This window comes from Camelina sativa, chromosome 18 (assembly GCF_000633955.1).
Source record: "Camelina sativa cultivar DH55 chromosome 18, Cs, whole genome shotgun sequence".
Lineage (NCBI taxonomy): Eukaryota > Viridiplantae > Streptophyta > Magnoliopsida > Brassicales > Brassicaceae > Camelina > Camelina sativa.
This window is the reverse complement of record NC_025702.1, coordinates 16,627,925-16,655,785: the sequence shown is the minus strand read 5'-3', so window position 1 is coordinate 16,655,785 and position 27,861 is coordinate 16,627,925. Positions and strand designations below refer to the sequence as shown.

The 27,861-nt window shown below is 38.2% G+C and overlaps 5 protein-coding genes across 10 annotated transcripts; 1 reads left to right on the top strand and 4 right to left on the bottom strand.

Annotated features, from left to right (window-relative positions):
- On the top strand, positions 35-3,672 carry LOC104762084 (probable receptor-like protein kinase At5g59700). Of its 2 annotated transcripts, none has more exons than XM_010485311.1 (3): positions 35-388; positions 546-2,590; positions 3,082-3,672. In XM_010485311.1, exons 2-3 carry the CDS (start codon positions 557-559, stop codon positions 3,553-3,555), a joined length of 2,508 nt encoding a protein of 835 aa, XP_010483613.1. In that variant the 5' UTR covers positions 35-388; positions 546-556; the 3' UTR covers positions 3,556-3,672. The 2 variants fall into 2 exon arrangements, with proteins under 2 accessions (XP_010483613.1, XP_019095496.1); XM_019239951.1 differs by having other exon boundaries at positions 546-2,747; positions 3,239-3,672.
- LOC104762083 (histone H4) lies at positions 3,880-4,496 on the bottom strand. Its single transcript, XM_010485310.2, has one exon. The coding sequence runs from the start codon at positions 4,395-4,397 to the stop codon at positions 4,086-4,088; it is 312 nt and encodes a 103-aa protein (XP_010483612.1). The 5' UTR covers positions 4,398-4,496; the 3' UTR covers positions 3,880-4,085.
- LOC109124923 (probable LRR receptor-like serine/threonine-protein kinase At5g59680) lies at positions 4,923-15,037 on the bottom strand. Of its 4 annotated transcripts, none has more exons than XM_019239949.1 (14): positions 14,912-15,037; positions 14,747-14,819; positions 13,622-14,098; positions 13,074-13,546; positions 12,849-12,993; positions 12,654-12,725; positions 12,488-12,559; positions 12,346-12,414; positions 12,080-12,246; positions 11,764-11,987; positions 6,017-6,143; positions 5,844-5,912; positions 5,566-5,755; positions 4,923-5,479 (listed from the first exon to the last, which is right to left on the bottom strand). In XM_019239949.1, the coding sequence occupies exons 1-14, from the start codon at positions 14,991-14,993 to the stop codon at positions 5,071-5,073; spliced, it is 2,649 nt and encodes an 882-aa protein (XP_019095494.1). In that variant the 5' UTR covers positions 14,994-15,037; the 3' UTR covers positions 4,923-5,070. The 4 variants fall into 4 exon arrangements, with proteins under 4 accessions (XP_019095494.1, XP_019095495.1, XP_010483607.1 ...); XM_010485305.1 differs by lacking the exons at positions 4,923-5,479; positions 5,566-5,755; positions 5,844-5,912; positions 6,017-6,143 and adding exons at positions 10,447-10,999; positions 11,102-11,291; positions 11,388-11,453; positions 11,549-11,675; XM_010485307.1 differs by lacking the exons at positions 4,923-5,479; positions 5,566-5,755; positions 5,844-5,912; positions 6,017-6,143; positions 13,622-14,098 and adding exons at positions 10,447-10,999; positions 11,102-11,291; positions 11,388-11,453; positions 11,549-11,675 and having other exon boundaries at positions 13,074-13,551; positions 14,287-14,819.
- LOC104762082 (probable LRR receptor-like serine/threonine-protein kinase At5g59680) lies at positions 7,308-10,158 on the bottom strand. Its single transcript, XM_019239958.1, has 5 exons — positions 9,888-10,158; positions 8,850-8,978; positions 8,164-8,704; positions 7,550-8,025; positions 7,308-7,456 (listed from the first exon to the last, which is right to left on the bottom strand). The coding sequence occupies exons 2-5, from the start codon at positions 8,929-8,931 to the stop codon at positions 7,308-7,310; spliced, it is 1,248 nt and encodes a 415-aa protein (XP_019095503.1). The 5' UTR covers positions 8,932-8,978; positions 9,888-10,158.
- Positions 21,259-27,754, bottom strand: LOC104762081 (receptor-like protein kinase At5g59670). 2 transcript variants are annotated; one of them, XM_019239948.1, is made up of 15 exons: positions 27,531-27,754; positions 26,874-27,017; positions 26,243-26,786; positions 25,516-25,994; positions 25,272-25,419; positions 25,119-25,190; positions 24,943-25,014; positions 24,799-24,867; positions 24,541-24,710; positions 24,176-24,405; positions 23,165-23,291; positions 23,015-23,080; positions 22,745-22,934; positions 22,387-22,638; positions 21,259-21,581 (listed from the first exon to the last, which is right to left on the bottom strand). In XM_019239948.1, the coding sequence occupies exons 2-15, from the start codon at positions 26,956-26,958 to the stop codon at positions 21,434-21,436; spliced, it is 2,652 nt and encodes an 883-aa protein (XP_019095493.1). In that variant the 5' UTR covers positions 26,959-27,017; positions 27,531-27,754; the 3' UTR covers positions 21,259-21,433. The 2 variants fall into 2 exon arrangements, with proteins under 2 accessions (XP_019095493.1, XP_010483608.1); XM_010485306.2 differs by lacking the exons at positions 21,259-21,581; positions 22,387-22,638 and adding an exon at positions 21,624-21,819.

Genomic DNA, 27,861 nt, shown 5'->3' with positions numbered 1-27,861 from the left:
ACGTTTGTGCAGTTTTTTATGGTAAAATCTGGAAAATAAATTTCGTCTTCTTCCTAAATTTCTTTAGCCACCAGAACAAACAAATTCAGACTGACGAATTCAATTCAATTCAATTCATCCGTCTCTATATTACAAATTTTGCTCATATCCCTTAATTTTTATTTGTCGCTGCATCTATGCAAGTACAAATATTAAATTAATATATTTGATATATATATCCAGTTCATCTTTGCAAAATATTAAATCCTTCTCTTGTTAGCCACTCTGTTCTAAACACAGTTTCAAAACAAAACCCAAAAATCTGGAAATCATTCAATCATCAGCTGATCCTTTTAAGTTTTTACCTTTCATGGAACAATTACTTTTCCTGGAAAACTTGTCTTAAAAGGTAAAATCTTTGTTCTTTTGCTGTTTTAATTTTTAATTAGTCCGTTATGAATAAATTAGAAAGTTGTCATCTTTACTAAAACAAAACTCTAGATTTGCTCATGTTCGTATATCCCTTCTGTTACTCTATATTCAACAGAATTGTTTATAATTTCCAGGTTTTGTGAAGATGGGTACTGAAAAGTTTGGATTTTTGATTTGGGTTTCATTGATTTCATCTTGCTTGATCTGCTTCTGCCATGGATACGAACCTGTGAATAATTACCTCATCAACTGTGGATCATCAACCAACGTTACTGTCACTGGTCGAGTGTTCATGTCTGATAAGCTTGCTTCGAACCTCTTAACCTCTCCCAGTGAAATTCTTGCCGCGAGTAATCGCAATTCAAATTCAGATATTTACCAGACGGCAAGAATCTTCACCGGAATCTCTAAGTATAGATTATCCGTCGCTAAAGGCCGCCACTGGATTCGTCTCCATTTCAATCCTTTTCACTACCAAAGCTTCCAGATGGGATCAGCTAAATTCTCAGTTTCGTCACAAACACATGTTCTGTTGAGTGATTTCACTGTGAAATCCAGAGTTATGAAGGAGTACTCTGTGAATGTAGTAGCCACGGATCATCTCGAGCTCACGTTTGCTCCCTCGGGTAATTCGTTCGCGTTTCTGAACGCCCTCGAGGTTGTATCTGTTCCTGACACGTTGTTCAGTGGTGACCCTTCCTTTGTAGGCAGTCCCGGGAAGTTTCAAGGGTTATCATGGCAAGCTCTTGAGACGGTTCATAGAGTGAACATGGGTGGTCCGCGTGTAACGCCTAATAACGATACGCTTTCGAGAATTTGGGAGCCTGATTCGGAGTTTCTAATTGAGAAGAATCTTGTTAAGAGTGTGTCTAAGATTGCATCTGTTGTTTATGTTCCCGGTTTTGCTACAGAGGAAACTGCTCCAAGAACCGTATATGGTACTTGCACTGAGATGAATTCAGCTGATAACCCGACTAGCAATTTCAATGTGACTTGGGATTTCGATGTTGACCCGGGTTTTCAGTACTTCCTCCGGTTTCATTTCTGCGATATCGTGAGCAAAGCTCTAAACCAGCTTTACTTCAATGTTTATGTTGACTCAATGTTGGGTGTTAAGAGTCTTGATCTAAGCTCTTATTTATTCAACACTTTGAGCGGTGCATACTCGATGGATTATGTCACGGGATCAGCTAAACAGACTAATAGAATCCGTGTGAGCATTGGTCCATCGACGCTTCACACGAGTTACCCTACCGCGATTCTGAACGGGCTAGAGATCATGAAGATGAATAACTCCAAAGGTCAGCTCAGTGGTGGGACATTTTTGCCTGGTGGTTCAAGTTCAACCACTAAGAAGAAGAACGTTGGTATGATCATTGGTGTAACGGTTGGCTCATTGCTTGTTTTAGTGGTTTTAGGTGGTTTCTTTTTGCTGTACAAGAAACGAGGACGAGACCTTGATGACCATTCAAAGATTTGGATACCTTTGTCTTCCAATGGAACAAATTCATCCTCAAATGGGACTACAATTGCAAGTATAAATTCTAACTCGAGTTATCGGATTCCTTTAGCAGCGGTTAAAGAAGCGACGAATAGCTTTGACGAGAATCGAGCTATTGGAGTTGGCGGTTTTGGTAAAGTGTACAAAGGAGAGCTTCGTGACGGCATGAAAGTAGCTGTTAAAAGAGGGAACCCTAGGTCTCAGCAAGGTTTTGCAGAGTTCAAGACAGAAATAGAAACGTTATCTCAGTTCCGTCATCGCCATTTGGTTTCTCTGATCGGTTACTGCGACGAGAACAACGAGATGATTCTTGTTTACGAATATATGGAGAAAGGAACACTGAAGAGTCATCTTTACGGCTCGAATTTACCTAGCTTGAGTTGGAAGCAACGTCTTGAGATATGTATTGGATCAGCTAGAGGATTGCATTATCTCCATACCGGTGACTCGAAACCTGTGATTCACAGAGACGTGAAATCCGCCAACATATTACTCGACGAGAATCTCATGGCTAAAGTTGCTGACTTTGGACTGTCTAAGACCGGACCTGAGATCGATCAGACTCATGTGAGTACCGCGGTCAAAGGAAGTTTCGGGTATCTCGATCCTGAATACTTCAGAAGACAACAGCTCACAGAGAAGTCAGACGTGTACTCTTTCGGAGTCGTTATGTTCGAGGTTCTCTGCGCAAGACCTGTTATAGACCCGACGCTCACTAGAGAAATGGTGAATCTTGCGGAATGGGCGATGAAATGGCAAAACAAAGGACAGCTTGAACACATCATTGATCCATCACTGCGAGGTAAGATTAGACCAGATTCGCTTAGGAAGTTTGGTGAAACAGGNACGGCTCGAATTTACCTAGCTTGAGTTGGAAGCAACGTCTTGAGATATGTATTGGATCAGCTAGAGGATTGCATTATCTCCATACCGGTGACTCGAAACCTGTGATTCACAGAGACGTGAAATCCGCCAACATATTACTCGACGAGAATCTCATGGCTAAAGTTGCAGACTTTGGACTGTCTAAGACCGGACCTGAGATCGATCAGACTCATGTGAGTACCGCGGTCAAAGGAAGTTTCGGGTATCTCGATCCTGAATACTTCAGAAGACAACAGCTCACAGAGAAGTCAGACGTGTACTCTTTCGGAGTCGTTATGTTCGAGGTTCTCTGCGCAAGACCTGTTATAGACCCGACGCTCACTAGAGAAATGGTGAATCTTGCGGAATGGGCGATGAAATGGCAAAACAAAGGACAGCTTGAACACATCATTGATCCATCACTGCGAGGTAAGATTAGACCAGATTCGCTTAGGAAGTTTGGTGAAACAGGGGAGAAATGTTTAGCTGACTATGGAGTTGATAGACCATCAATGGGAGATGTGTTGTGGAATCTTGAATACGCTTTGCAGCTACAAGAAGCTGTGATTGATTGTGATCCAGAAGAAGATAACAGCACGAACATGATCGGTGAGTTACCTCTACGGTTCAATGATTTTAACCATGGGGACACGAGTGTTAACGTTTCTGTAGCTAGAGATGGAAGGTTTGAAGAAGAGGAAGAGTCGAGTGTTAGTGATCTTTCGGGTGTTTCCATGAGTAAAGTTTTCTCGCAGCTGGTCAAATCTGAGGGACGATAATAAATCTAATGTTACCTCTCTAGCTTTTGTTTTTGTATGTGTACATAATTAAACGATTAGACTATGATTTTTGTTCAATAACCAAAACATGTACCGGTTTGTTTCGGTTTTCCATCAGCTGATACATCTTAACCAATGCGGAACCATCTTCAAATGCGACATCGTTCTTAAAATCATGTCAGCTCGCTGAAATCATAGATTCGATGTTCGCCGATTTTAGTTTAAACGCTTTATTTCATATAGTTTCTCTTCTAATCAGATGCAAAATTGAAGCAGATTTCACCAGTTAATTCGATTATACGCAATTTGGTAGACACAACGCTATTAATTGAAACTTAATTCGATTTATATTTCACCAAAGGAAAAGGCGTAATTACATAAAAACGAGAACGCTACCGCAAACTACTAAACGCCAAACCGGAAAAAACAAACGCAAACGCGGAAGATAACATTGATTTGATTAGAAATTCCCAGAAGAATACGCCGCTAAGTAACAACAAACCCAGAAAAACACACAAACGCGATTTCCCTTAACCGCCGAATCCGTAGAGAGTCCTTCCTTGCCTCTTGAGAGCGTAGACGACATCCATGGCGGTGACAGTCTTCCTCCTAGCGTGCTCAGTGTAGGTAACAGCGTCACGGATCACGTTCTCCAAAAAGATCTTGAGGACGCCACGTGTCTCCTCGTAGATGAGACCACTGATACGCTTGACACCACCTCTACGAGCCAACCTCCGGATCGCAGGCTTGGTGATTCCTTGGATGTTGTCTCTCAGAACCTTCCTGTGACGCTTCGCTCCTCCTTTCCCCAATCCTTTTCCTCCCTTCCCACGACCCGACATTTTTTTCACAGACGAATTAGGTTTTTTCTCGAGAAGATCTTAAAGCTAGTAGAAGATGAAGAAGAACAGTTGAAGTTGATTTGGGTGAGTAAAGATGTGAGATTGGTTTTTATAGGCAAAGACGGAGAGCCTCGTTACTTTGAGCAATCAGATCGGATATTTAGATCTAACGGCTGAGATGTCGATCCGTGTAGTTAATAAGAAGATGTGTGAACCGTCGATTTGTTTTAATCAACGGTGAATATTGGTGATCCGCGTGAAGGAGTTATAGCCAATAAGAATCGTTTTTGTTTTCCATGCGGCGCCACGAGTTAGCGGTAGTGAAGCGCCAATATTTTGGAACTTGTAAAATAAATTGCGCCATCAAATTTTTTTGAATTTTTTTCATATGCGTTCGTTAAATTATTTGAATTACAATTACAAAATTACAAGTTACCACCGACAACGATTTCTAACATTTTAATTTAAATTTAATTTATAACATTTTCATTTCCCTTTGACTGACAAAGAACACAGTTCAGTCGATACATTAATTTTTTACTTCAAATTAAGTGTTTTCAAACCACAGTAACAAAACATATATAAAAAGTAAAAATACAAACAGAGCACACGTAAGGTTCAGAAGTAAGTTCGGTGAGTGGGTTCATAACAATTGTGTTACTTGGATCACAAACTATCTTGCTCTAGGAGTCATCTCACTATCAAAGATCATGCTCACTTCAGGGGAACTCAGTGAATCCATGCCTCGACTCATATTTCTCCTCGAGTTTTCAGTCACAAGACACTCTTTTAATTCGATAACAACATGAGACATGGTTGGTCGTTTTACTGAAGTTGGATCCGCGCACGACATTGCTAGCTCAAGAGCTCTCCAAGCAGAGCGAGAATCATAATCCCCGTTTAGCTTTGGATCCATGATCTTAGCAATATCTCCTCCGTTTAGCTGAGACCCAACCCATTGTGTTATGTGAGACTTTGCGCGGTTTCGATCAATCACTGGTTGATTAGAGATCATTTCCAATAGCACAATCCCAAAACTGTACACATCACTTTTCTCACCCAACCTGCTTGTGTGGTAATATCTGCAAGGCAAGAACAAGGTTTAGTCTCTTCAAGCATTGTAGAAGGAAAGAGAAAAGTTTCAGCAGAAGTTTGTGTTGATACTTACTCTGGATCAAGGTAACCAGGAGTACCAGCAATCACAGTCGATACATGAGAGTCACCTCCAACTGGGAAAGACCTCGAGAGCCCAAAATCAGCAAGTTTGGCCTTATACTGCTCGTCCAACAATATGTTTGTAGTTTTGACATCTCTGTGAACTATTGGTGGTGTGCATCCAATGTGTAAGTACTCCAAGCCTATGCAAATGATTCATCCATATGAAATGATTTGATTTATTGTAGGATTAAGGTATTCTAGTTTTAGAATATGTAACTTGGTACAAACCTAATGCTGCCTCCGCAGCTATTCTTAGCCGAGTACCCCAATTGATGACGATGGTTTTACCTCCTTTTCCTGTATATTATATCATTAGAGCCTTTTGTGTTGCAGGAAGAACAAATGTTTTTTTCATGAGTTCCCAAAACATATGAAACCTTAAGAATACACCAAGTTTTTACCTGACAGATGTTGTCTTAAGTCTCCATTGGGTACGTATTCGTAGATGAGTGCTAAGTGGTCTCCTTCATCGCAATATCCTACAAGGCTTACCAAATTTGTATGGTGAACTCTCAGAAGAAGATCAACCTAATGCAATAAAGAAAAACAAGAAAAATCCATAAGTGATGTTAAAAAAACAGATAGTAGTTGGTAACATAATGTACTAATTAATACCTCTGCCTTGAACTCTTTATAGCCTTGAGTTGATGATTGAGACAGTAGTTTAACAGCTACCTGTTCAGAACCATTTACAGTACCGTGACAGACAACGCCAAATCCTCCTTCGCCTACAACTCTTTCGAAATTATTCGTCATTTTCATAACCTCTGGATAAGTAAACTTTCTCTTTTTCGTCTCGATTGAAGGCTCAGTAGCATATGTAAAATCCTTTGCTGGCTTACTCGAAGGCGGGTGAACAACTGTTAGATCAAGATTTAGGGGTTAGTATGTTCTAATGAGATTTATCCGTTTTCTAGTTTAATATGTCTAATCTTGCGTATATACCTTGAACAGTCGACGGCTTTTTCTTTCTGAAAACAAGAAATAGAACCAACACAACAATGAGGATGGCTGCAGAAGCAACTGATGCAACAATTGGCACAAGAACTTTTGTTTTTTGTGGTTTTGTAGGTGATCCAGGGAGAATAAGCCTTGGGTTTCCTTGATAACTACAAGAGAACAATTGTTTGTTTTTAAGTTTAAGAAATCAAATGCACAAAAAGGTTGTGTATAATAAGTGAGAAAGGTTGATAAATTATGTGGGAAGATTCTTACGATAGCTCGAGTCCTTTCCTTTGTAGAGATTGAGGAATTGTACCGTTAAGATCGTTCCCGCTTAAATTTCTGCGTAAAAAGAGAAATTTTGATAACATACATGAACATGATCCGAGGTGGAACTTCAAAACCATTGGAAAATATGTTTGCAAGAAACTTACATGACCAACAACGATTTCATGTTGCCTAGAAACTCTGGCACCTCTCCGGTCAAGTTATTATTGGACAAGTCCCTAAAGTTTGCAAGAAAGTATATATATAATATGATATTTAATCCGATATTTTGCAAACTTGATCAGCAATAGACATACTTATAGTTTTTCCAGTGTGGTAAGATTTTGAAAGGCAGCTGCTATGGTTCCGGTTAAACCACTTGAAGACAAGTTTCTGGTGAAATTTTCAAACAACATTCAATAATGATCATGATCACTTATAGATCTTGATGTGTGTGCGCGTGTACAGTAGTGAACTGATGACTTACAAAGTAGTGATTCTTGGTGGCGTGGAGGTATCTGTGACGCTGCAGTTTAAACCGTCCCACATAAACTGTAGAGGTACGCATGGATCGCTCTGCCAATTGATTCTACTCAATCCATACGTAGCTTGGATGTTTTTCACAGCAGCAACTGACATAAATGTTTTGGTGATGTTAGAATGAATAATATAAAACGTTCTGAGAAAGCATAGGCCGTATGTGCATAACTTTGAAACACATATACCATCATTTTCATTTGTTTCAGACTGAGGAAACTGAATAACTTTGTAGACCTCATAAGCATTAAGTAGAGGTGGAAGAGTTGATCTGTTGGTTCTTATCAGCTGTAAATTGCATAACCCTTCTTCGCAAGTATCCGGGGACACACTTAGGACAGTAGTTATTAATAGATTTGGAGGAACCACAGGGCCATAAAAGAGTTTTCCATTCAGTACCATGTTGAATTCCCTTGTTTCATTTGCAAGCAACTCTCGGATCTCAGCAAAGTGGGCGTACACATAATACTGTTCACCGACATCTACTGAGCCCCATACATTCGTCAATGGTGCACTGGCATTAGTTGGAATGGCCGCAGTAGTGAGCGCCACTTTCGGTGGCTGGTAGTCATTGGAATTGCTCACATCGCTAGTGGTGGAAATTTGGGTCCACTCTTTCTCAAAGAACGAAGTCCATTGGCGGTCATAGACATCATCCGGGTACCTGAGGGTACAAACAACATTGTTTTAGCAAAGGAGAACAGAGCCAAAAGAAACAGAGCAAAGCAGAAGAAATAGCAAAACAGAGCAAAACAGAACAAGTAACGAAACAAAGGAGACGGTGTTCAGCTAAAGTTGATACCTTAGAGAAGGAGCGGACTTGCTAAAATATTCTCGATAGTAAAACTTCAGAGAACCAGACTTGGTGAGATAAGAATCTTTTCCCATTGGCCGTACTTCCAAAACCGATATCAGTGGTGTAGTTTCCCCGGTCTTAACAAGACAAATTTGCAACTTGTTTGATGTTGGAATGTGCAAGATCTCAGGACGTGAACCATTCACTTGCTTTTGCAAATCTACCGTGGCCCATGGATTAGGTCCAAGATACAGATCAAACGTGGGGGCAGTGTCAAGACCATCATAGTTTCCATATACAAACCTAGCCCTGATCAGATGCTTTCTTCCCTTCTCAACGTTTAGATTGTAGCAGTTCCGTGTTCCTTCTGGAAAGTATCTCAGCGTAGTTGACGGCTTCAGGAACTCAGCCTCCAAATTTGCTTGGATTCTACCAAGTTTTCCAGTCTGGATGAATATTGCATCCGAAATGAACTGTAATCCGGTCCTCGGCTCTTTATAAGGAGACGGTTCATTTGGGGGTAGACCACAGTCCAAACTGATAAACCCTGTTACGAGACATGGAAAATGACTGTTTAAAAAGAGAACATATGAATTTCCAAATAGAAGTAAGTTTAAGAATCAAGATAGTAAATAAGGAGAAGACGAAGAATACACATAGATGTGAATATATGTCAGTTTAGACGTGGACACCTTGTTGGCTCTGAGCTTGACCAATATGAATGATGGCCAACGTTCCGGTTAGCAGCAACCAAATACCAAGAGACCTCTCCATATTCTCTTACCCACCAAGGACAAATCAAGAAAATTGTTGCCCAAGCTCTGGAAGATAACAAGAGAATATATAGGCAAAGTCAAATTGGAAACTAAAAGCAAAGGCTTTTTCAAGTCAATGACAAAAAAAGAAGAGTAAAATGTGTTTTAATGTAACTTCACCATGAGAAGAAGAAGAAGAAGGATAAGAGGATAACTATATATATATATATATATATGTCATATGTTCCAACATCATATGAACTTGACTGGGGTCATCTGTGGTATTGGACATCAGTAAAGTTTCTTGGTCAGACAACAAGCATTTACCTCGGAAGAATCCGTCAATCAGACAAGAAATATATTGGATTTAATAGCCACTAGACTCACCACAATGATGCATGAAGAAATGTTCAGAAAGAGTTGACATTCTTATAGTCGTTGACTTACATATATGTAGTAGACCTGACTTTGTTTCAATCATATGAATAAAAGTTAGAACCCACAAATACAGCACTAGGCACACAATGATCTATATATATGCTGACTAAGATATTACCAACCAAGCACGTACATTAGGTGATCAGCATGAAATAAACAAGGTTTATAACAATTAGACCTTGAGATGGATGATTATTAAAAGGTTGCTTTTTATAATGCAACTACACCATTGGATGATGAAGAAGAATAAAAGGGAGATAAATGTTCCTACATCACTATCATGAAAATTAATTGTGTACATCAGTCTAGTTATTAGTTTACTGGTCAGGCAATATGCAACTTGCTTTTAGTATAAAACTTCCAAAGAATGAATCAATCAAGCAACAGACCAGACTCGTTCAGCACTATGAATGACAGCACGAAAAAACTCTGAGGAATAGTCAATGGTCGTTGACTTTTTGATTTGGTTAAGATAACCTCTCCCACTTACATTTTAATTAGTAAACCTAATTTTTTTTTATGCAGTATTATAATAACCTGTTTTGATGACCCCAGTCCCCAACGAGCGAGTCCAAGAGAAAAGTCCGGTGATAAAACGACCATCCACGTCGGCGAAACCTGGCGTCAAAGGAAAGAGAAGAGCGCGCTTCGCCTTCAGTAGTTCCTGGCGGTGAGAACTCATCATTGGCGATTGTTCAATAATAATCGACATTCACAAATGGTGAAGTTAGGGTTTTGTTGATTTCAAGCTGAGATTGCAGAGGTCATTCAACACTTTACAGATTTGAACACTTGTAGAAGAATGTGATTGAAGAATGAGAATCATAGATAGAGAAAACGTTTCAGTTTCTTTATTTTACAACAACAACAACACCCTCTAAGATGGGCCACACTAAGTCCACAAGCCCAACAAAATATTACAGAACATGATTCAATTAGGGTTTTGTTGATACCAACAAAAAAAAGTAAGGGTTTTGTACGGAGCCAGTGATTATGATCTTTGAAATGCCGATGGTCAAAGCAAAATCACATTTTTCGTGGTACTCAAGACACATATGAAAGAAACCACAAAAGAGCAGAGAATATGATCTGAATATATCAGAATGAAATTTCTCGGCTTCGAGTTTATCTATGAAACCATACACAATTAAACACTTTAACTATATTACATTTTTTTCTTAATATATGTAACTAATTAAATATTTGATTACTTACAAGTATTACAGGTAGACAACACTGAAAACTATCTTGGAATGACAACCGTATCGTCCAAGCTAACGATCGTTTCTTGAGATTCTAAGCCTCCATCCTTGCTTATCCTCGAGTTTTCACACACAATACACTCTTTTAGCTCGTGAATTACCTCAGACATGGATGGTCGTTTTGAGGAAGAAGAATCCACGCATGACACTGCCAGTTCAAGAGCTCTCCAAGCAGAATTAGTGTCATAATCCTTGCCAAGGTTTGGATCCATAATCTCAAGAATATCTCCTTTGGTGATCTGAAACCCAACCCACTGTGTTATGTGAATGTGAGACTTTTCAGAGGCTTGATTATTAATCACAGGTTGATTTGTGATCATCTCCAATAACACGATCCCGAAACTGTACACATCACTCTTCTCAGCCAACCTATTTGTACGGTAGTATCTGCAAGACAACAACATGATATATACTCTTTATCCGTTGAACAAGGAACAGAAAGTTTCAGAACGAGTGTTTGTGTGTGTGTATATAATAATGAATACTTACTCGGGATCTAGGTATCCACGAGTACCAGCAACAGCCGTCAATTCCTGAGATTTACTTCCACTTTCGAAAGATCTTGAGAGCCCAAAATCAGCGAGTTTGGCTTTGAAATTCTCGTCTAGCAATATGTTGGCAGTTTTGACATCTCTATGAACCATTGGCGGAGTGCATCCAACATGTAAGTACTCCAATCCTATGCAATCAAAGTCATTTACATAAACGAATTTTATCATTAAATCAATATGAAACGGAATTGATATTTTGTTCTTTAACTTAGTTAGTACGAAACCTAGTGCTGCCTCCAAAGCTATCCGTAGTCGAGTACTCCAGTTGATGATGGATTTACCTTCTTTTCCTATATATATATATAAGATCATTAGATCCATTCAAGTATATTATGATGAGTTTCATTAGCTATTGCTACACGTGAAATCACTATAAGAATATTGCCTGACAAATGTTGTTTTAATTCTCCATTAGGCAGAAACTCATAGATGAGCGCCAAGTGATCTCCTTCATAGCAATACCCAACCAGGCTCACCAAATTTGTATGGTGCACTCTCATAAGAAGATCAACCTAAGGTAACGTTCATGTCAAGAAAATCTTGAAATGCATAAACACATGATACTTTAGTTGGGAAGATAACAGAACTATGAATTAATACCTCTGCTTTGAACTCCTTATAGCCTTGAGTTGAAGACTGAGAGAGTACCTTAACGGCTACTTGTTCAGAACCATTTACAGTACCGTGATACACCATGCCAAAACCTCCTTTACCTAAAACTCTTTGGAAGTTATTTGTCATTTGGATGACCTCTGAATATGTGAACCTTCTTTTGCTGTTCTTATTAGCAAAAGTAACTTCCCCCGTTGACATCCTATGTGGACCTGTACATCATAATAAGGATGTTATCATATCATGCTCAACTGCATTCAAAAGATTTTACATGTATTCTTATTTTGATGCCTCTTGCATATACCTTGTCGAACCGTTGACTTTTTCTTTTTGAGTACAAGAAAAAGAATCAATACAGCAATGATCAAAATGGCTGCAGGAACAACTGATGCAACAATTGGCACAAGAACATTCTTCTTAGGTGGTTTTCTACATGGATCAGAAAGACAAAGCCTTGGGTTTCCTCCAACACTACAATAAGACAAGCGTTGTTCATGACATTTAATGCACAAAAGGGTCGTAGATAAATAATCCAGAAAGTTTAAAAGCTATGTATAGAAAGTTTCTTACGATAGCTTTAGTCCTTTCTTTTGAAGAGCTTGAGGAATTGAACCAGTAAGATTGTTCCCGCTTAAGTTTCTGTTAACAACGACTATGATATCTGAGTTGGAAATTTTGAAAAGCATCAATACATATGTTGAGAGAAACTTACATGAACGACAACGATTTCATGTTGCCTAGGAACTCCGGCACTCCTCCAGTCAAGTTATTATTTGACAAGTCCCTATTGTTAGCAAGAGAGAATAAATGCATGAAGGTTTTATCAAATGTGTTTTGATCCATATATAACAGCCTATTTAACAAGGGTAAATACTTACAGTGTTTCTAGTTGTGTAAGACTTTGAATGGCAGCTACTATGATTCCATTTAAACCACTTGAAGACAAGTTTCTAGTAAAATGTTCAAAATCACATTCAAAGAGTTAAAGATCACAGTTACTATCAGATCTTAATTAAACCGTGTGTGAGCGCCTGTGTACACTGTACCACTAGTTTTTTTTTTTTTCGACTTACAAAGCAGTGATTCTTGGGTGCATGGAGATATTTGTGTCACGGCAGTTTAGTCCGTCCCACCTAAGGTCTTGAGGGACGCATGGATCACCTTGCCAGTTGATTCTACCCAATGCATAGGTAGCTTCAATTTCTTTTATACCAACCACTACCATAAAAAAAGAAAGGGTTTTGATGATGTTAGAATTTAATATATGATTTTGTTTCCAGAGTAACCGTAAAACATACCATCTCTTTCATATGTTTCGGACTGTGGAAGCTCAATAACAAGGTAGACCTCAAAAGCGTTGATTAGAGGTGGAAGAGTTGATCTTTTGGTTCTTATCAGTTGAATACTACATTTCCCCTTTTCGCAAGTTCTCGGTGACTGGTCATAGATAGTACTTACCTCTAACTTCTTAGGAACTACAGTCGACATAACTTCACCATTCCATACAATGTTGAATTCCCTGGTTTCATTTTCCTTCAACTCCTGGATCTCAGCAAAGTGTGCATACAAGTAATATTGGTCATTAGGATCCAATGGAGTCCATTCCATCGTCAATGGCGCGCTGGCATTACTAGGCGTGGCAGCATTTTTTAGTGCCTCCTTGGGTGGAACATAGTTGTTGGAATTGTTCACTTCGAGAGTGGTGGAAATCTGAGTCAATACCGTCTGAAAGTAGGGATTCCAAATGCGATCATAGACATCATCCGGGTACCTAAGGGTCATAAGATAAAAGATCAAAGACTGGGAAGGAGAAACATACAGAAGAAAAAAACAGAACAAGACTTACTGTATATCAGGGATTGGCTTGCCATGATTTGTACGGAAGAAAAATATGTAATAAAGTCTGAGGGAACCAGACTTAGTGATATAAGAATCTTTTCCCAATGGACGTAAATCCAAACCGGATATTAGCGGTGTAGTTTCTCCTGTCTTAACAAGACAAAGCTGCAATGAGTTTGATGTTGGGATGTGTATGTAATTTTCCCATGTACCATTCACTCGTGTTTCGAAATCTATCGTGGCCAATCGATTAGGTCCAAGATAAAGATCAAAGACAGGGTTAATGCGAAGACCATCATAGTTTCCATATAGAAAGACAGCTCTGATCAAATATTTACGGCCCTTCTCTACACTCAGATTGTAGCAGTTCCTTTTGCCTTTTGGAAAATATCTTAGCGTCAAGTATTGCTCCCTGTTATAGTTCGGATTTTCTCGGACTTGACCAGTTTTCCCGCTCTGTATGAACTCGTTGTCCGAAGAGTACCACAGTCCTNTGTTCACTTCGAGAGTGGTGGAAATCTGAGTCAATACCGTCTGAAAGTAGGGATTCCAAATGCGATCATAGACATCATCCGGGTACCTAAGGGTCATAAGATAAAAGATCAAAGACTGGGAAGGAGAAACATACAGAAGAAAAAAACAGAACAAGACTTACTGTATATCAGGGATTGGCTTGCCATGATTTGTACGGAAGAAAAATATGTAATAAAGTCTGAGGGAACCAGACTTAGTGATATAAGAATCTTTTCCCAATGGACGTAAATCCAAACCGGATATTAGCGGTGTAGTTTCTCCTGTCTTAACAAGACAAAGCTGCAATGAGTTTGATGTTGGGATGTGTATGTAATTTTCCCATGTACCATTCACTCGTGTTTCGAAATCTATCGTGGCCAATCGATTAGGTCCAAGATAAAGATCAAAGACAGGGTTAATGCGAAGACCATCATAGTTTCCATATAGAAAGACAGCTCTGATCAAATATTTACGGCCCTTCTCTACACTCAGATTGTAGCAGTTCCTTTTGCCTTTTGGAAAATATCTTAGCGTCAAGTATTGCTCCCTGTTATAGTTCGGATTTTCTCGGACTTGACCAGTTTTCCCGCTCTGTATGAACTCGTTGTCCGAAGAGTACCACAGTCCTGTTTGAGTATCTTTATAAGGAGACGGTGCATTCGCAGATCGGCCGCAATCCAAACTGATGAACCCTGTAAACCATGAAAACCAAAATGTTTTGTAAGGAAGGAAGAAAATGGAAAGTAACGCATGTATATAGAAGAAATAAGAAATCTGATACCACCTTGTTGGTCTTGAGCTTGAACAATATGAATGATGGCGGCCAAAGTTATAAGCACCAACAAAAGTCCAAAAGAACTCTCCATGTTTCTCTTATTAACTCCCAAGGAAAAATCAAGAAACCATTATTAATGGCTGGCCATGTATGCTTTTGAAGATAATCAACAAATAAATAAGCAAACCAAAATAGTACACTAAATTAAAAAAAAAAGACTTAGTCTAGTCAATTGGTGAAAATGAGTAAATGTGTTTTCTAGTGCAGCTTGACCCAAGGGAAAGGGAAGAAGATGTCCCAACATCGCCGTCCTGATTTAATATCTTTGTTTTTTATTGTTTGAATATATTTTCCGTAGTTTGTCTGCTCTGACTCATTTGTGAATCTCTATTAAAGATACCAAATTACAGATAAAAATGATCTTTGAATTGTCATTGGTCAAAGCAAAATTACATTTTCGTGGTACTCAGAGCATCATTACTCTAGTAACTGAGTGGGTTGCTCTTTGTTTTGGGGCCCAATTATAATAAAAAAACCCATATTTGAGTCCAATACGCCGAGTATCGGTTTTGTGAGAAGGTTTTGGAGCAACCCTATAAGCAACGATACGTGTCATTTGGCGATTGGTGAACTGATAAATATAAAAGGTATTTTTTTCCCTCATTTTCTTTTCATTCTTTCTCGACAACTCTCATCTTTCTCTTCTCTCTCGTTCGTGGGAGATAAAAAGGCGATTATTCTCCATCGGAAAAATCAACCGATTAACAGCAAATCGTTGATTTATCCTGCCATATCTCGATGGTTTTTGGTCATACGGAGACTGTATTGGCGTAACCCAGCCTATTAGGGTTTGTCACTTCGGTTCTCACGATTTGGCGACGGCGAAGGTTTCACAGTGGTGGGACAACGATGGCGGAGGATTGGTGAGACAACGGCGGATGTACGGCGAGGTCCACCGTCTAACGAATTGGAGAGATACGGTTCGTCTTCTGTCTATGTTTTTTTTTTGTGTTTCTGTAATTCATCTCCGGTGGTCTTTAATTGTTAGGGTTTCATATTAATTTGATTGCTTGTTAGAATTGTTAATCTTTGTTGTCGATTTGACTTATTAGGCATCAATTGTGAGATTAATTTGATGTTAATCTTGGTTTTGAAATTTGTTTGTATGATTTAGGGTTTCGGTTTAATTAATGATTATTGTCTGATAGCTTTGAATGAGTGGCTTATTATGTTCTTGTTTTGTGTTATAGCTTTTGTGTTATAGCTTTGTATGTTCTTGTACTTTTTTGATGTTCTTGTTTTGTGTTTTGTGTTTCTGTTACCGTGTGTCTTTTTATCGGTAGAGTGTAAGTTTAGTTTGATGTTTAGCAAGATTGTCTTGTTTTCTGCGAGGTTCTCATGAACTGGATATAGCGATTAAATGATGAAGAGTGGTGTTCATAAAGTGGTTTACCGGTTGGACAGTCAAAATTGATAAGGTATGGTCCTATAACTCTCATATGTTGTTGTTAGGTTTTGTCTGAGATGTGATTGGGATGAATGAGTTGGTTTTGTTGTTCTTGTTTTGTTTTGTTAATCTTTCTGCTATAGATTGTTCTTGTTCTTGTTCTAACTGTGACTTCTTGTTCTAATTCGGTTTACATATTAACTGTTCTTGTTCTGTTTTGATAAAACTGTGAGTTCTTGTTCTAGTTTGATGTTTTTTTAAAAATAATTGTGTTAAAAGGTATGATTTGGGATGTTTTGCCGTGTGCTGTTTTCTTTTTTTGCTCAAGTGTTTTAAATTATCTTGGAAACCCGATTGTTGTTCTTTCGCTTGTGAAGGTGAAATTTGTTTCTAGTTTGAATAAAAAGCATAATTACACTGGTTTATTGAGAAACATGATTGAATTTTTGAATTTAGTATTGACTTTACACATCAACTTTTGGAAAATTTGTACACAAGTAGATTTACTGAAAACTTATTCAGTTGTCTACTCATAGAGATATACTTTCTTGTCAACTAAACACTCATTAGCCTTTTACCTCAATTAAACTTTACTTTTTTAATTTTATCTAACCTTCAGTTAGAAAGCTAAACTAACCTTGAGTTCAATATAAACCCTCATTGTTAAACAATATAAACCCTCAATCTACAAACCCTTTTCGTTAAACATAAGCTTTCATTAAACAAAAACAATGGATCCTAGAAATCCTTATCGTTTGTCATCAGAAAATTATGTTGATCTTTTGAATTTTCAAATAGATCCCAACGTTTCTGATAATCCTAACCCTCCACATTCTGCTCAATCCTCTCAGCCTATTCAATTTAGCAACCCATTCTCTTCTCAGCCACCCCACTTTACCTTAACATTCTCTTCTTAGCCCCCTCATTTTAGCTCAACATTCTCTTCTCAGCCTCTTAACTTTAGCCCAACATCCAAAACTGAAGATTGTATTGAGGTTACAGTTGAAGAGACTGAAGAAGACGACAACAGAGGAAGTAGGAAGCTGTGGAGTGCAAAAGAAGATGTCAACATCACAAGTGCTTGGTTGAACACAAGCAAGGATCCAGTTGTAAGTAATGAGCAGCGGTTACATAGTTTCTGGAAGAGAGTTGCAGACTGTTACAAAACAAATGATGGATCAGCCGGTTCAAACACAAGAGGGCCTTCACAATGTAAGGCTAGGTGGAACAAGATAAAACACCAAGTCAACAAGTTTGTGGGATGTTACGCACAAGCAAGTACAAGAAGGAAAAGTGGAGAATCAGAAGATGACGTGATGAGAATGGCGTATGAGCTTTACAATAACGGCATGAAGAAGCCATTTATGCTTGGACATTGCTGGAGGGAGCTGAAGCACGATCAGAAATAGATCACAGAAGAATGTAACCACAAGCGGACTAAGCTTGCATCTGAGACTACTACTACGAGCAATGATGGATCTGAGAAGAGGCCTCCGGGTGTTAAAGCTACAAAGAACAAAGGGAAGAAACCGACTGTTTGTATTGATGTTGAGGATGGTTATGTTCGTAAGTTAGATAAGATCATTGCAATGAAGTATCAAGAACAAGTGGCTAAAGAGAGGCACTGCAAGATGAGACTGCTAGACAGCTTAGTTAACAAGAGTGAACTAACACCCGCTAAAGTGCTACTTAGAGACAAACTAGTGGATCAAATGTTGACAAACATTTAGGTTTCAATTCTTTTGATTTGTTATGTTTAACTCTTGTGTGTCTTTCTCATGTTGTCACCATTCTATGTCTCTCATGTCCGTATGTTTTGTTGTGCTTAACTCTACTTGTATTCTTTTTTTTCAGGTTTCGGGTCATCAAATGTAGTTGTGGACAGTCACGTGAAGAGAAGAAGCTGTATTGTTGTGGAACATGTCACGGATTTGGGATGTTTTGTTGATGTGAAGGGTTATGTATAAATGGCTTTTGATGTTTGTAAGGAGTGTATGACTTTTGATGTTTGTAAGGATAGTATGGCTTTTGTAAGGGTTATGTCTAAATGGCTTTTGATGTTTGTAAGGATAGTATGGCTTTTGATGTTTGTAAGGGTTGTATTTGTTTGGCAAGGACAGTCACAGTTCTATTTGTTTTGCAAGGACAGTCACGGTTTGCCTGTCGTAAGGGTTGTAGTTTGTTTGCTTGTGTCTCTAGTGTTAGTCTATATATTGGACAACTTTTTCTTCTTCATTTGCAACAACATTTACTCCATTACACCTGCAAAAAAACTCTCTTCCTCCTATCTTCACTTCTCCTCCTATACCAAATAAAATTAAACTTCCATTACAAAATCCTCTTATACCAAATAAAAATCCTTCTCCATTACAAAATAAATTAAACTTCCCATAAGCCTTCTACTAAACCCAAATTGTCAAAATATGTCTAATTGGAGTTCCGATCAAGAAGTTGATGATATTGTAGATGATGAAGTTGATAGTATAGTGGAGGATATCCAATACAACTACACTCACCCAAATAACCATCAGCTCCAATTATCCGAAGAGTCCACATTAATAGAGACCGCGAAGAAGGTCACGCTCGGCTATGGAATGATTATTTTAGTGATAATCCGACTTACACTCAAGCTATGTTCCGCCGTCGCTTTAGAATGAACAAACCATTGTTTATTCGTATTGTTAATGCTATTGAGAATGGAGTCCCATACTTCAGACAAAGGCGAGATGCTACTGGAAGGCTCAACCTTTCTGCACTTCAAAAATGTACATCAGCTATTCGTATCATGGCGTACGAATGTTTGGCAGATGCGGTGGATGAATATTTACGACTCACTAAAACAACCGCCCACAAATGCCTTCTACATTTTGTTGAGGGAGTTATAAATCTGTTTGGAGACAAGTATCTCAGAAGACCTACGACGGAAGACCTCCAACGATTAATGAATATTGGAGAAAATCGCGGTTTCCCCGGAATGGTAGGGAGCATAGATTGTATGCATTGGGAGTGGAAGAATTGTCCCACTGCATGGGAAGGACAATAATCACGTGGATCTGGAAAACCGACAATCGTACTAGAGGCTGTGGCATCACAAATTTATGGATTTGGCACGCATTTTTCGGACCACCAGGTACGTTAAATGATATCAATGTTTTGGACCGCTCACCGGTGTTTGATTATATCCTAGAGGGCCGAGCTCCGAGAGTTACATACGTTGTCAATGGACGTCAGTACAATATGGCGTACTACCTCACTGACGGTATCTATCCGAAATGGGCAACTTTCATCCAATCCATTACACTTACACGTGGCCGAAAAGCAAAACTCTTTGCTCAAAATCCAGAAGCATGTCGTAAAGATGTAGAGCGTGCATTTGGAGTCTTGCAAGCTCGATTTGCAATCGTGAAAAATCCCTCACTTTTTTGGGATAAAGGAAAAATAGGAAAAATAATGAGAGCATGTATCATCTTGCATAACATGATAGTGGAAGACGAACGACATGAATACAATTTCTACTATCCATTGGAGTTCTATCACGGAGAAGGAAGTGAAACTTCTCATGTCGATTTATCGTATTCTACAGATATGCCAACAACTATAAATAATATGATGGGCATTCGAAATGACGTTCATGATACACAAATGCATGATCGTTTGGAAAAAGACTTGATTGAGCATATCTGGCAAAAATTTGGGACAACCGCACAATAAATCTTATTCCGAATTTTGTTTAATATGTGTAATATTTCAAATTTTGTAAAATATGTTTAAGATTTCAAATTTTATGTAATATAAAAAGTTTAATAATTGTTTTGTCATTTTAGATTATTAAAGTTTGATAATTACTAAACACAAATTAAAAAACTATTATTTAAAAGATTGAGCAACCTTCTTTAGGTTCTCTAGTAAAAGAATGATTTTGCAAAAATACTCTTAGGGTTGCTTTACTCCACTAATGATGCTCTCAAGACACATATAAAGAAACCACAAAAGAGCAGAGAATATGATCTGAATATATCAATGATCAATGAAAGCAGAACTTAGAGTTTATCTATAATATCATAAATAGTTTACACACTATAATCAATACTCTTTAACTAGTTTCTAATTTTGCTTAGTATGTAACTAGTTAAGTACNGGACGTCAGTACAATATGGCGTACTACCTCACTGACGGTATCTATCCGAAATGGGCAACTTTCATCCAATCCATTACACTTACACGTGGCCGAAAAGCAAAACTCTTTGCTCAAAATCCAGAAGCATGTCGTAAAGATGTAGAGCGTGCATTTGGAGTCTTGCAAGCTCGATTTGCAATCGTGAAAAATCCCTCACTTTTTTGGGATAAAGGAAAAATAGGAAAAATAATGAGAGCATGTATCATCCTGCATAACATGATAGTGGAAGACGAACGACATGAATACAATTTCTACTATCCATCGGAGTTCTATCACGGAGAAGGAAGTGAAACTTCTCATGTCGATTTATCGTATTCTACAGATATGCCAACAACTATAAATAATATGATGGGCATTCGAAATGACGTTCATGATACACAAATGCATGATCGTTTGGAAAAAGACTTGATTGAGCATATCTGGCAAAAATTTGGGACAACCGCACAATAAATCTTATTCCGAATTTTGTTTAATATGTGTAATATTTCAAATTTTGTAAAATATGTTTAAGATTTCAAATTTTATGTAATATAAAAAGTTTAATAATTGTTTTGTCATTTTAGATTATTAAAGTTTGATAATTACTAAACACAAATTAAAAAACTATTATTTAAAAGATTGAGCAACCTTCTTTAGGTTCTCTAGTAAAAGAATGATTTTGCAAAAATACTCTTAGGGTTGCTTTACTCCACTAATGATGCTCTCAAGACACATATAAAGAAACCACAAAAGAGCAGAGAATATGATCTGAATATATCAATGATCAATGAAAGCAGAACTTAGAGTTTATCTATAATATCATAAATAGTTTACACACTATAATCAATACTCTTTAACTAGTTTCTAATTTTGCTTAGTATGTAACTAGTTAAGTACTGATTACTTACAAGAAGTAGACAACACTCAACTATCTTGCTATAGGAACCACCGTAGTGTCCAAGCTAACGTTCATTTCTTGAGATTCCAAGCCTCGGTTCGTACTTATCCCTGTGTTTTCACACAAAATACACTCCTTTAGCTCGTTAATGACCAGAGACATGGATGGTCGTTTTGAGGAAGAAGGATTCGCCCATGACATTGCCAGCTCGAGAGCTCTCCAAGCAGAATTAATATCATAATCCTTGCGAAATTTCGGATCCATAACCTCGCTTAATCTGAAAGCCAACCCATTGTGATATGTGAGAATATTCGGAGGTTTGATTACTCACGGGTTGGTTTGTGATTATCTCCAGTAACACGATCCCAAAACTGTAGACATCACTCTTCTCACCCAATCGACCTGAATGGTTATATCTGCAAGACAACAGCAATGGTACATACTTACTAGTTTACAAAGAAAAGTAGGTCAGTACATAGAAACAAGGTTTATAACAGTTGACCATGAGCTTGAACAAGATGAATAATTACCAAAAGGCAAATAAGTATCTTTCTAGTATAACTTCACACCATGGGAAGAAGAAGACGACATTCACAAAATAGTGAAGTTAGGGCTTTGTACGGCCAAAAGAGTTTAATTAATCATCAATTCATGAATCTTAACGGCCTGACAATATTACTAAAAAGCTCAAAACTCAAAATAGTGAGACACATAGTACAAAGAATAAAGACTAGTTTACAAAGTTTGCTTAAATTGTAACTAATTATTGATTACTTAATATCTTAGTACCAATAGTACTAATATTAACTAGTATCAAATTTACCATGAGTAGACAGACATACACTCAAAACTATCTTGCCCNTTTGGGACAACCGCACAATAAATCTTATTCCGAATTTTGTTTAATATGTGTAATATTTCAAATTTTGTAAAATATGTTTAAGATTTCAAATTTTATGTAATATAAAAAGNGTCGTTTTGAGGAAGAAGGATTCGCGCATGACATTGCCAGCTCAAGAGCTCTCCAAGCAGAATTGATATCATAATCCTTGCCAAGGTTTGGATCCATAACCTCAAGAATATCACCTCGCTTGATCTGAAAGCCAACCCATTGAGTTATGTGAGAATATTCAGAGGTTTGATTGATCACAGGTTGGTTTGTGATCATCTCCAATAACACGATCCCGAAACTGTAAACATCACTCTTCTCAGCCAATCGACCTGAATGGGTATATCTGCAAGAGAACAACATGGTATATACTTAAATAAACATTGAATACGGAATAAAAAGTTTCAGAACAAGTGTTTGTGTATGTGCATATGAAAACTAATAATACTTACTCGGGATCAAGGTATCCACGACTACCAGCAATCACTGTCGACTCCTCAGAGTCACCTCCACCTTGGAAAGATCTTGAGAGCCCAAAATCAGCTATTTTGGCCTCGAAATTCTCGTCTAGCAATATGTTGGCAGTTTTGATATCTCTGTGAACCATCGGCGGTTTGCATCCAATATGTAAGTACTCCAATCCTATGCAATTGAGTCATCTATATCAATCAACCTCATAGAATTTTGACATCTTGTCCTACAGATTTTAACTTAGTACGAACCTTGTGCTGCTTCCAAAGCTATTCGTAGTCGAGTACTCCAGTTGATAATGGATCCACCTCCTTTTCCTGTATGTTAGATTGTTAGATCCTAAAAGTTTTATGTGTTTCATGAGCTATTGCTACACGTGAAACCACTAAAAAAATTATCACCTGACAAATGTTGTTTTAAATCTCCATTAGGCAGAAACTCATAGATGAGGGCCAAGTGATCTCCTTCATAGCAATACCCAACCAGGCTCACCAAATTTGTATGGTGCACTCTCATCAGAAGATCAACCTAAAGTAACGTTCATGTCAAGAACATATTGAAATGCATAACTTGTGGTGATGCTAAAAGCCTCATAAACACATGATCGTTTAGTTGGGAAGATTATNATCGACCTGAATGGGTATATCTGCAAGAGAACAACATGGTATATACTTAAATAAACATTGAATACGGAATAAAAAGTTTCAGAACAAGTGTTTGTGTATGTGCATATGAAAACTAATAATACTTACTCGGGATCAAGGTATCCACGACTACCAGCAATCACTGTCGACTCCTCAGAGTCACCTCCACCTTGGAAAGATCTTGAGAGCCCAAAATCAGCTATTTTGGCCTTGAAATTCTCGTCTAGCAATATGTTGGCAGTTTTGATATCTCTGTGAACCATCGGCGGTTTGCATCCAACATGTAAGTACTCCAATCCTATGCAATTGAGTCATCTATATCAATCAACCTCATAGAATTTTGACATCTTGTCCTACAGATTTTAACTTAGTACGAACCTTGTGCTGCTTCCAAAGCTATTCGTAGTCGAGTACTCCAGTTGATAATGGATCCACCTCCTTTTCCTGTATGTTAGATTGTTAGATCCTAAAAGCTTTATGTGTTTCATGAGCTATTGCTACACGTGAAACCACTACAAAAAATATCACCTGACAAATGCTGTTTTAAGTCTCCATTGGGCAGAAACTCATAGATGAGGGCCAAGTGATCTCCTTCATAGCAATACCCAACCAGACTCACCAAATTTGTATGGTGCACTCTCATAAGAAGATCAACCTAAAGTAACGTTCATGTCAAGAAAATATTGAAATGCATAACTTGTGGTGATGCTAAAAGCCTCAAAAACACATGATAATTTAGTTGGGAAGATAACAGAACTATGAATATACCTCTGCTTTGAACTCCTTATAGCCTTGAGTTGAAGATTGAGAGAGTACTTTAACGGCCACTTGTTCATAACCATTTACAGAACCGTGATACACCATGCCGAACCCTCCATTACCTAACACTCTTTGGAAGTTATTAGTCATTTTGACGACTTCTGAATATGTGAACCTTCTGCTGCTCTTATTAGCAAATGTAGCATTCACCGCTGATGTACCCGGTAGCAGGTGTAGACCTGTTCATCAGAATAACGATGATATCGTATTTAATTTTTTTTTAGGTGTATCTCTTCTTATAATGCAACGAATTTTAGTAACGACATTCACAAGATTTGATAAGGTTTCTTATTTGATGCCTCTTTTGCAAGTACCTTCTACAACCGTTGACTTTTTCTTTCTGATTACAAGAAAAAGAAGCAGTACAGAAATGACAATGGCTGCAACAGCAACTGACGCAACAACAATTGCCAAAGGAAATTTCTTCTTAGTTGATTTTGCACATGAGTCAGAGGCACAATAAAGCCTTGGGTTTCCTTCAACACTAGATAAGAGTCGATCAAGACATTAAATGCACAAAAGGGTATTAAAAAGAGAAATTCAAAAGTATAGGTTGAACGTTCGTTTCTTACGATAGCTCTAGTCCTCCCTTTTGAAGAGCTTGAGGAATTGAACCATTAAGATTGTTTCCGCTTAAGTTTCTGTTAAAAAACGACCATGATCTGAGTTGGAATCTGAGAAGCAAATATAATATATACATGTTGAGAGAAACTTACATGACCGTCAACGATTCTACATTGCCTAGAAACTCCGGCACTCCTCCACTCAATTTATTATTAGACAAATCCCTAATGGTTAGCAAGAGAGACTTAATTAAGAAACGAAAGTTTTTCCAATTTATTCCAACACATGTAACAATCTTGTCGCCTCTCAACAATGGTAAAATACTTACAGTTTTTCTAGTTTTGTAAGATTTTGTATGGCAGTTGATATGGTTCCAGTTAAACCAGTAGAAGACAAGTCTCTGGTGATATGTTTAAAAGCGCGTTAGTTAAACTAGCAGAATGTAGAGAGTTTGTGCACTAGTATTGAAATAAGGACTTACAAAGAAGTAATTCTTGGTGGTGTGGAGATATTTGTGCTGATGCTGCAGTTTAAACCATCCCACATAAGGTATTGAGGGACACATGGATCACCTTGCCAGTCGATCCTATTCAATTTATAGGCGTCTTTGATACTCTTTATAGCAATCACTGAAATACAAGTACATAAATTTTTATTGAGTAATCTTACTATATGTATATATATAGTGCTTAATTAAGTTTTGGTGAAACACATTAAAAGCATACCGTCGCTTTCTTCTGTTTCGGAATGTGGAAACTGAATAACTGTGTAGACCTCAAGAGCGTTAAGTAGAGGTGGAAGAGTTGATCTGTCGGTTCTTGTCAGCTGAAAACTACATTCCCCTCCATCACAAGTTCTTGGAGATGAATTTACTATAGTAGTCATCTCTAACTTCTTAGGAATCAAAGGGCCATCGTATTGTTGTCCATTAAATAGGATGTTGAACTGTCTGGTATCATTTGCCTGCAAGTCTTGAATCTCAGCAAAGTGTGCGTACAAGTAATAACTGGCACTAGGATTATCTGAATTACTCCATTCATAAGTCCATGGCTCAGTGGCATCAGTAGGTATGGCGGCAGTTGCAAGTGCGTCTTTCGGTGGATCATAGTCGTTCAAAATGGCCACCTCTCTAGTGGTGTTTATCTGGGTCCACTGCTTCCGAAAGTACGGCCACCATCGGCGATCATAGACATCGTCCGGGAACCTGAGGACGGAAAGGTATATATATCTTTTGTAAAATAAAAATTGTGAACCGATGTTATCGTTATAGAGTTATTGTTATAGATTAACTTAAAAACTTGGAAATGACAAGTCTCATTTTATTTTTAGTACGTGTCGAGGATTGGATAGTCCTTTCTTTAAAAGATGAGAACAGAGCAACAGGAAACAGAGGCATCCAAAAGCAGAGCATTAAAAATAGAAAATGCTCAGACTCAGTTGAAGTTAGGTTACCTCATGTAAGACCCCGATTCGGTAAAACATTCGCGATATAAGAGTTTCAGAGAACCAGACGTGGTGATATAAGAATCATTTCCCATGGGCCGTATTTCCAAAGACGAGATCATTGGTGTAGTTCTCCCAGTCTTAACAAGACAAATCTGCAACAAGTTTGATGTTGGGATGTGCAAGATCTCTTCCCATGTACTATACTTATTTCCACGCAAATCTACAGTGGCCCATAGATTAGGTCCAAGATACAGATCAAACTTGGGGCCATCGTCATCGCCATCATAGTTTTCATATACAAACCTAGCCGTGATGAGATGATTTCTTCCCTTCTCAACGTTAAGATCGTAGCAGTTCCGTTTTCCTTCTGGAAAATATCTCAGCGTCCATAACGGTTTCAGGTAGCTATCCTCCTGATTTGCTGGGATACTATCAGTGTTTCCACTCTGGATGAATGTTGCATCCGAAGAGTACAGTAATCCGGTTGCCTCCGTCTCATTATAAGGAGATTCTTCATTCACGGGTAGTCCGCAGTCCAAACTAATAAACCCTGTTAACATATATGATAAAAGTGACCATTTAAAAACAAACTAAGTACCAAAGCTTTTACCGAGAAGGTGAAGATAAATAATAATACCTGCTTGGCTCTGAGCTTGAGCAAGATGACTGATGGCCAAATTTACAATTAGCACGAACAAAAAAAGCCCTAGAGATCTCTTCATACTCTCTCTCTCTCTCTCTCACTTCCCAAGGATAAATCAAGAAGACCAGTGGCTATACTCTGTGTAAGATAAACAGAGAATATATATAAGCTAAAAAGAAAGACTTCGTCAAGTCATTGTGTTTTGTTTTTTTGTAGTGCAACACGGAGAAGAAGAGTAAGAGGATACTAATCCTTTAACATCATTATCAACAACATCGTATCAATACGCAACTTGCTTAGTATTAACTTCCAAGAAATCTTCAATGGTGAAAAAGAGTATTGTGTTTTCTAATGCAGCTTCACCAAGGGAAAAGAAGATGAGGGTTAAGAGGACAACAATGCCCCAACATCACCCTCATGACGTTTTTTCATGGAAGCAGACCAAGAAGCACGTCAAGCAATACATTGACACATTATATACTGGACACTCAATAATCTAAGACGAGTCCAACAAAGACTGTCCTTTTTTGTTTGTCCTGCTCTCACTAATTTGTGATTCTCTTAAGTTAAGCCTTAGCCTCTAATTACATTGTCACATTTGGTGCCATAGTATCAACACAAAAAAATTATAACGCAATGTTATAGACAAACCTGTTTGGATAACCCACAGAGCACAGTCTGAGAGAAAACTAGGTTTTTCATCTATCTCAGTTGGTTTCGGCGAGTCGGCCAGTGAGATTGACAATCTCCGGTGGTCTACAACGGCGAAATCCTCCCGTCGAGTGAAAAAGTGAGTGCTTCTTCGCCATCAGCAGTTCCCGGCGGTGATACCTTTCCCCAGCGGTCAACGATTGAAGATGAAGCGGTGGAATCGCAACCATCCACAAAACTGTGAAATAAAATCTTCTTGGCCCATTCTATTTTGTTAAGGATCTCACTTGTTTCTAATGTTCTTTTTGAGCCATTGGGCTTGGCCTATTGT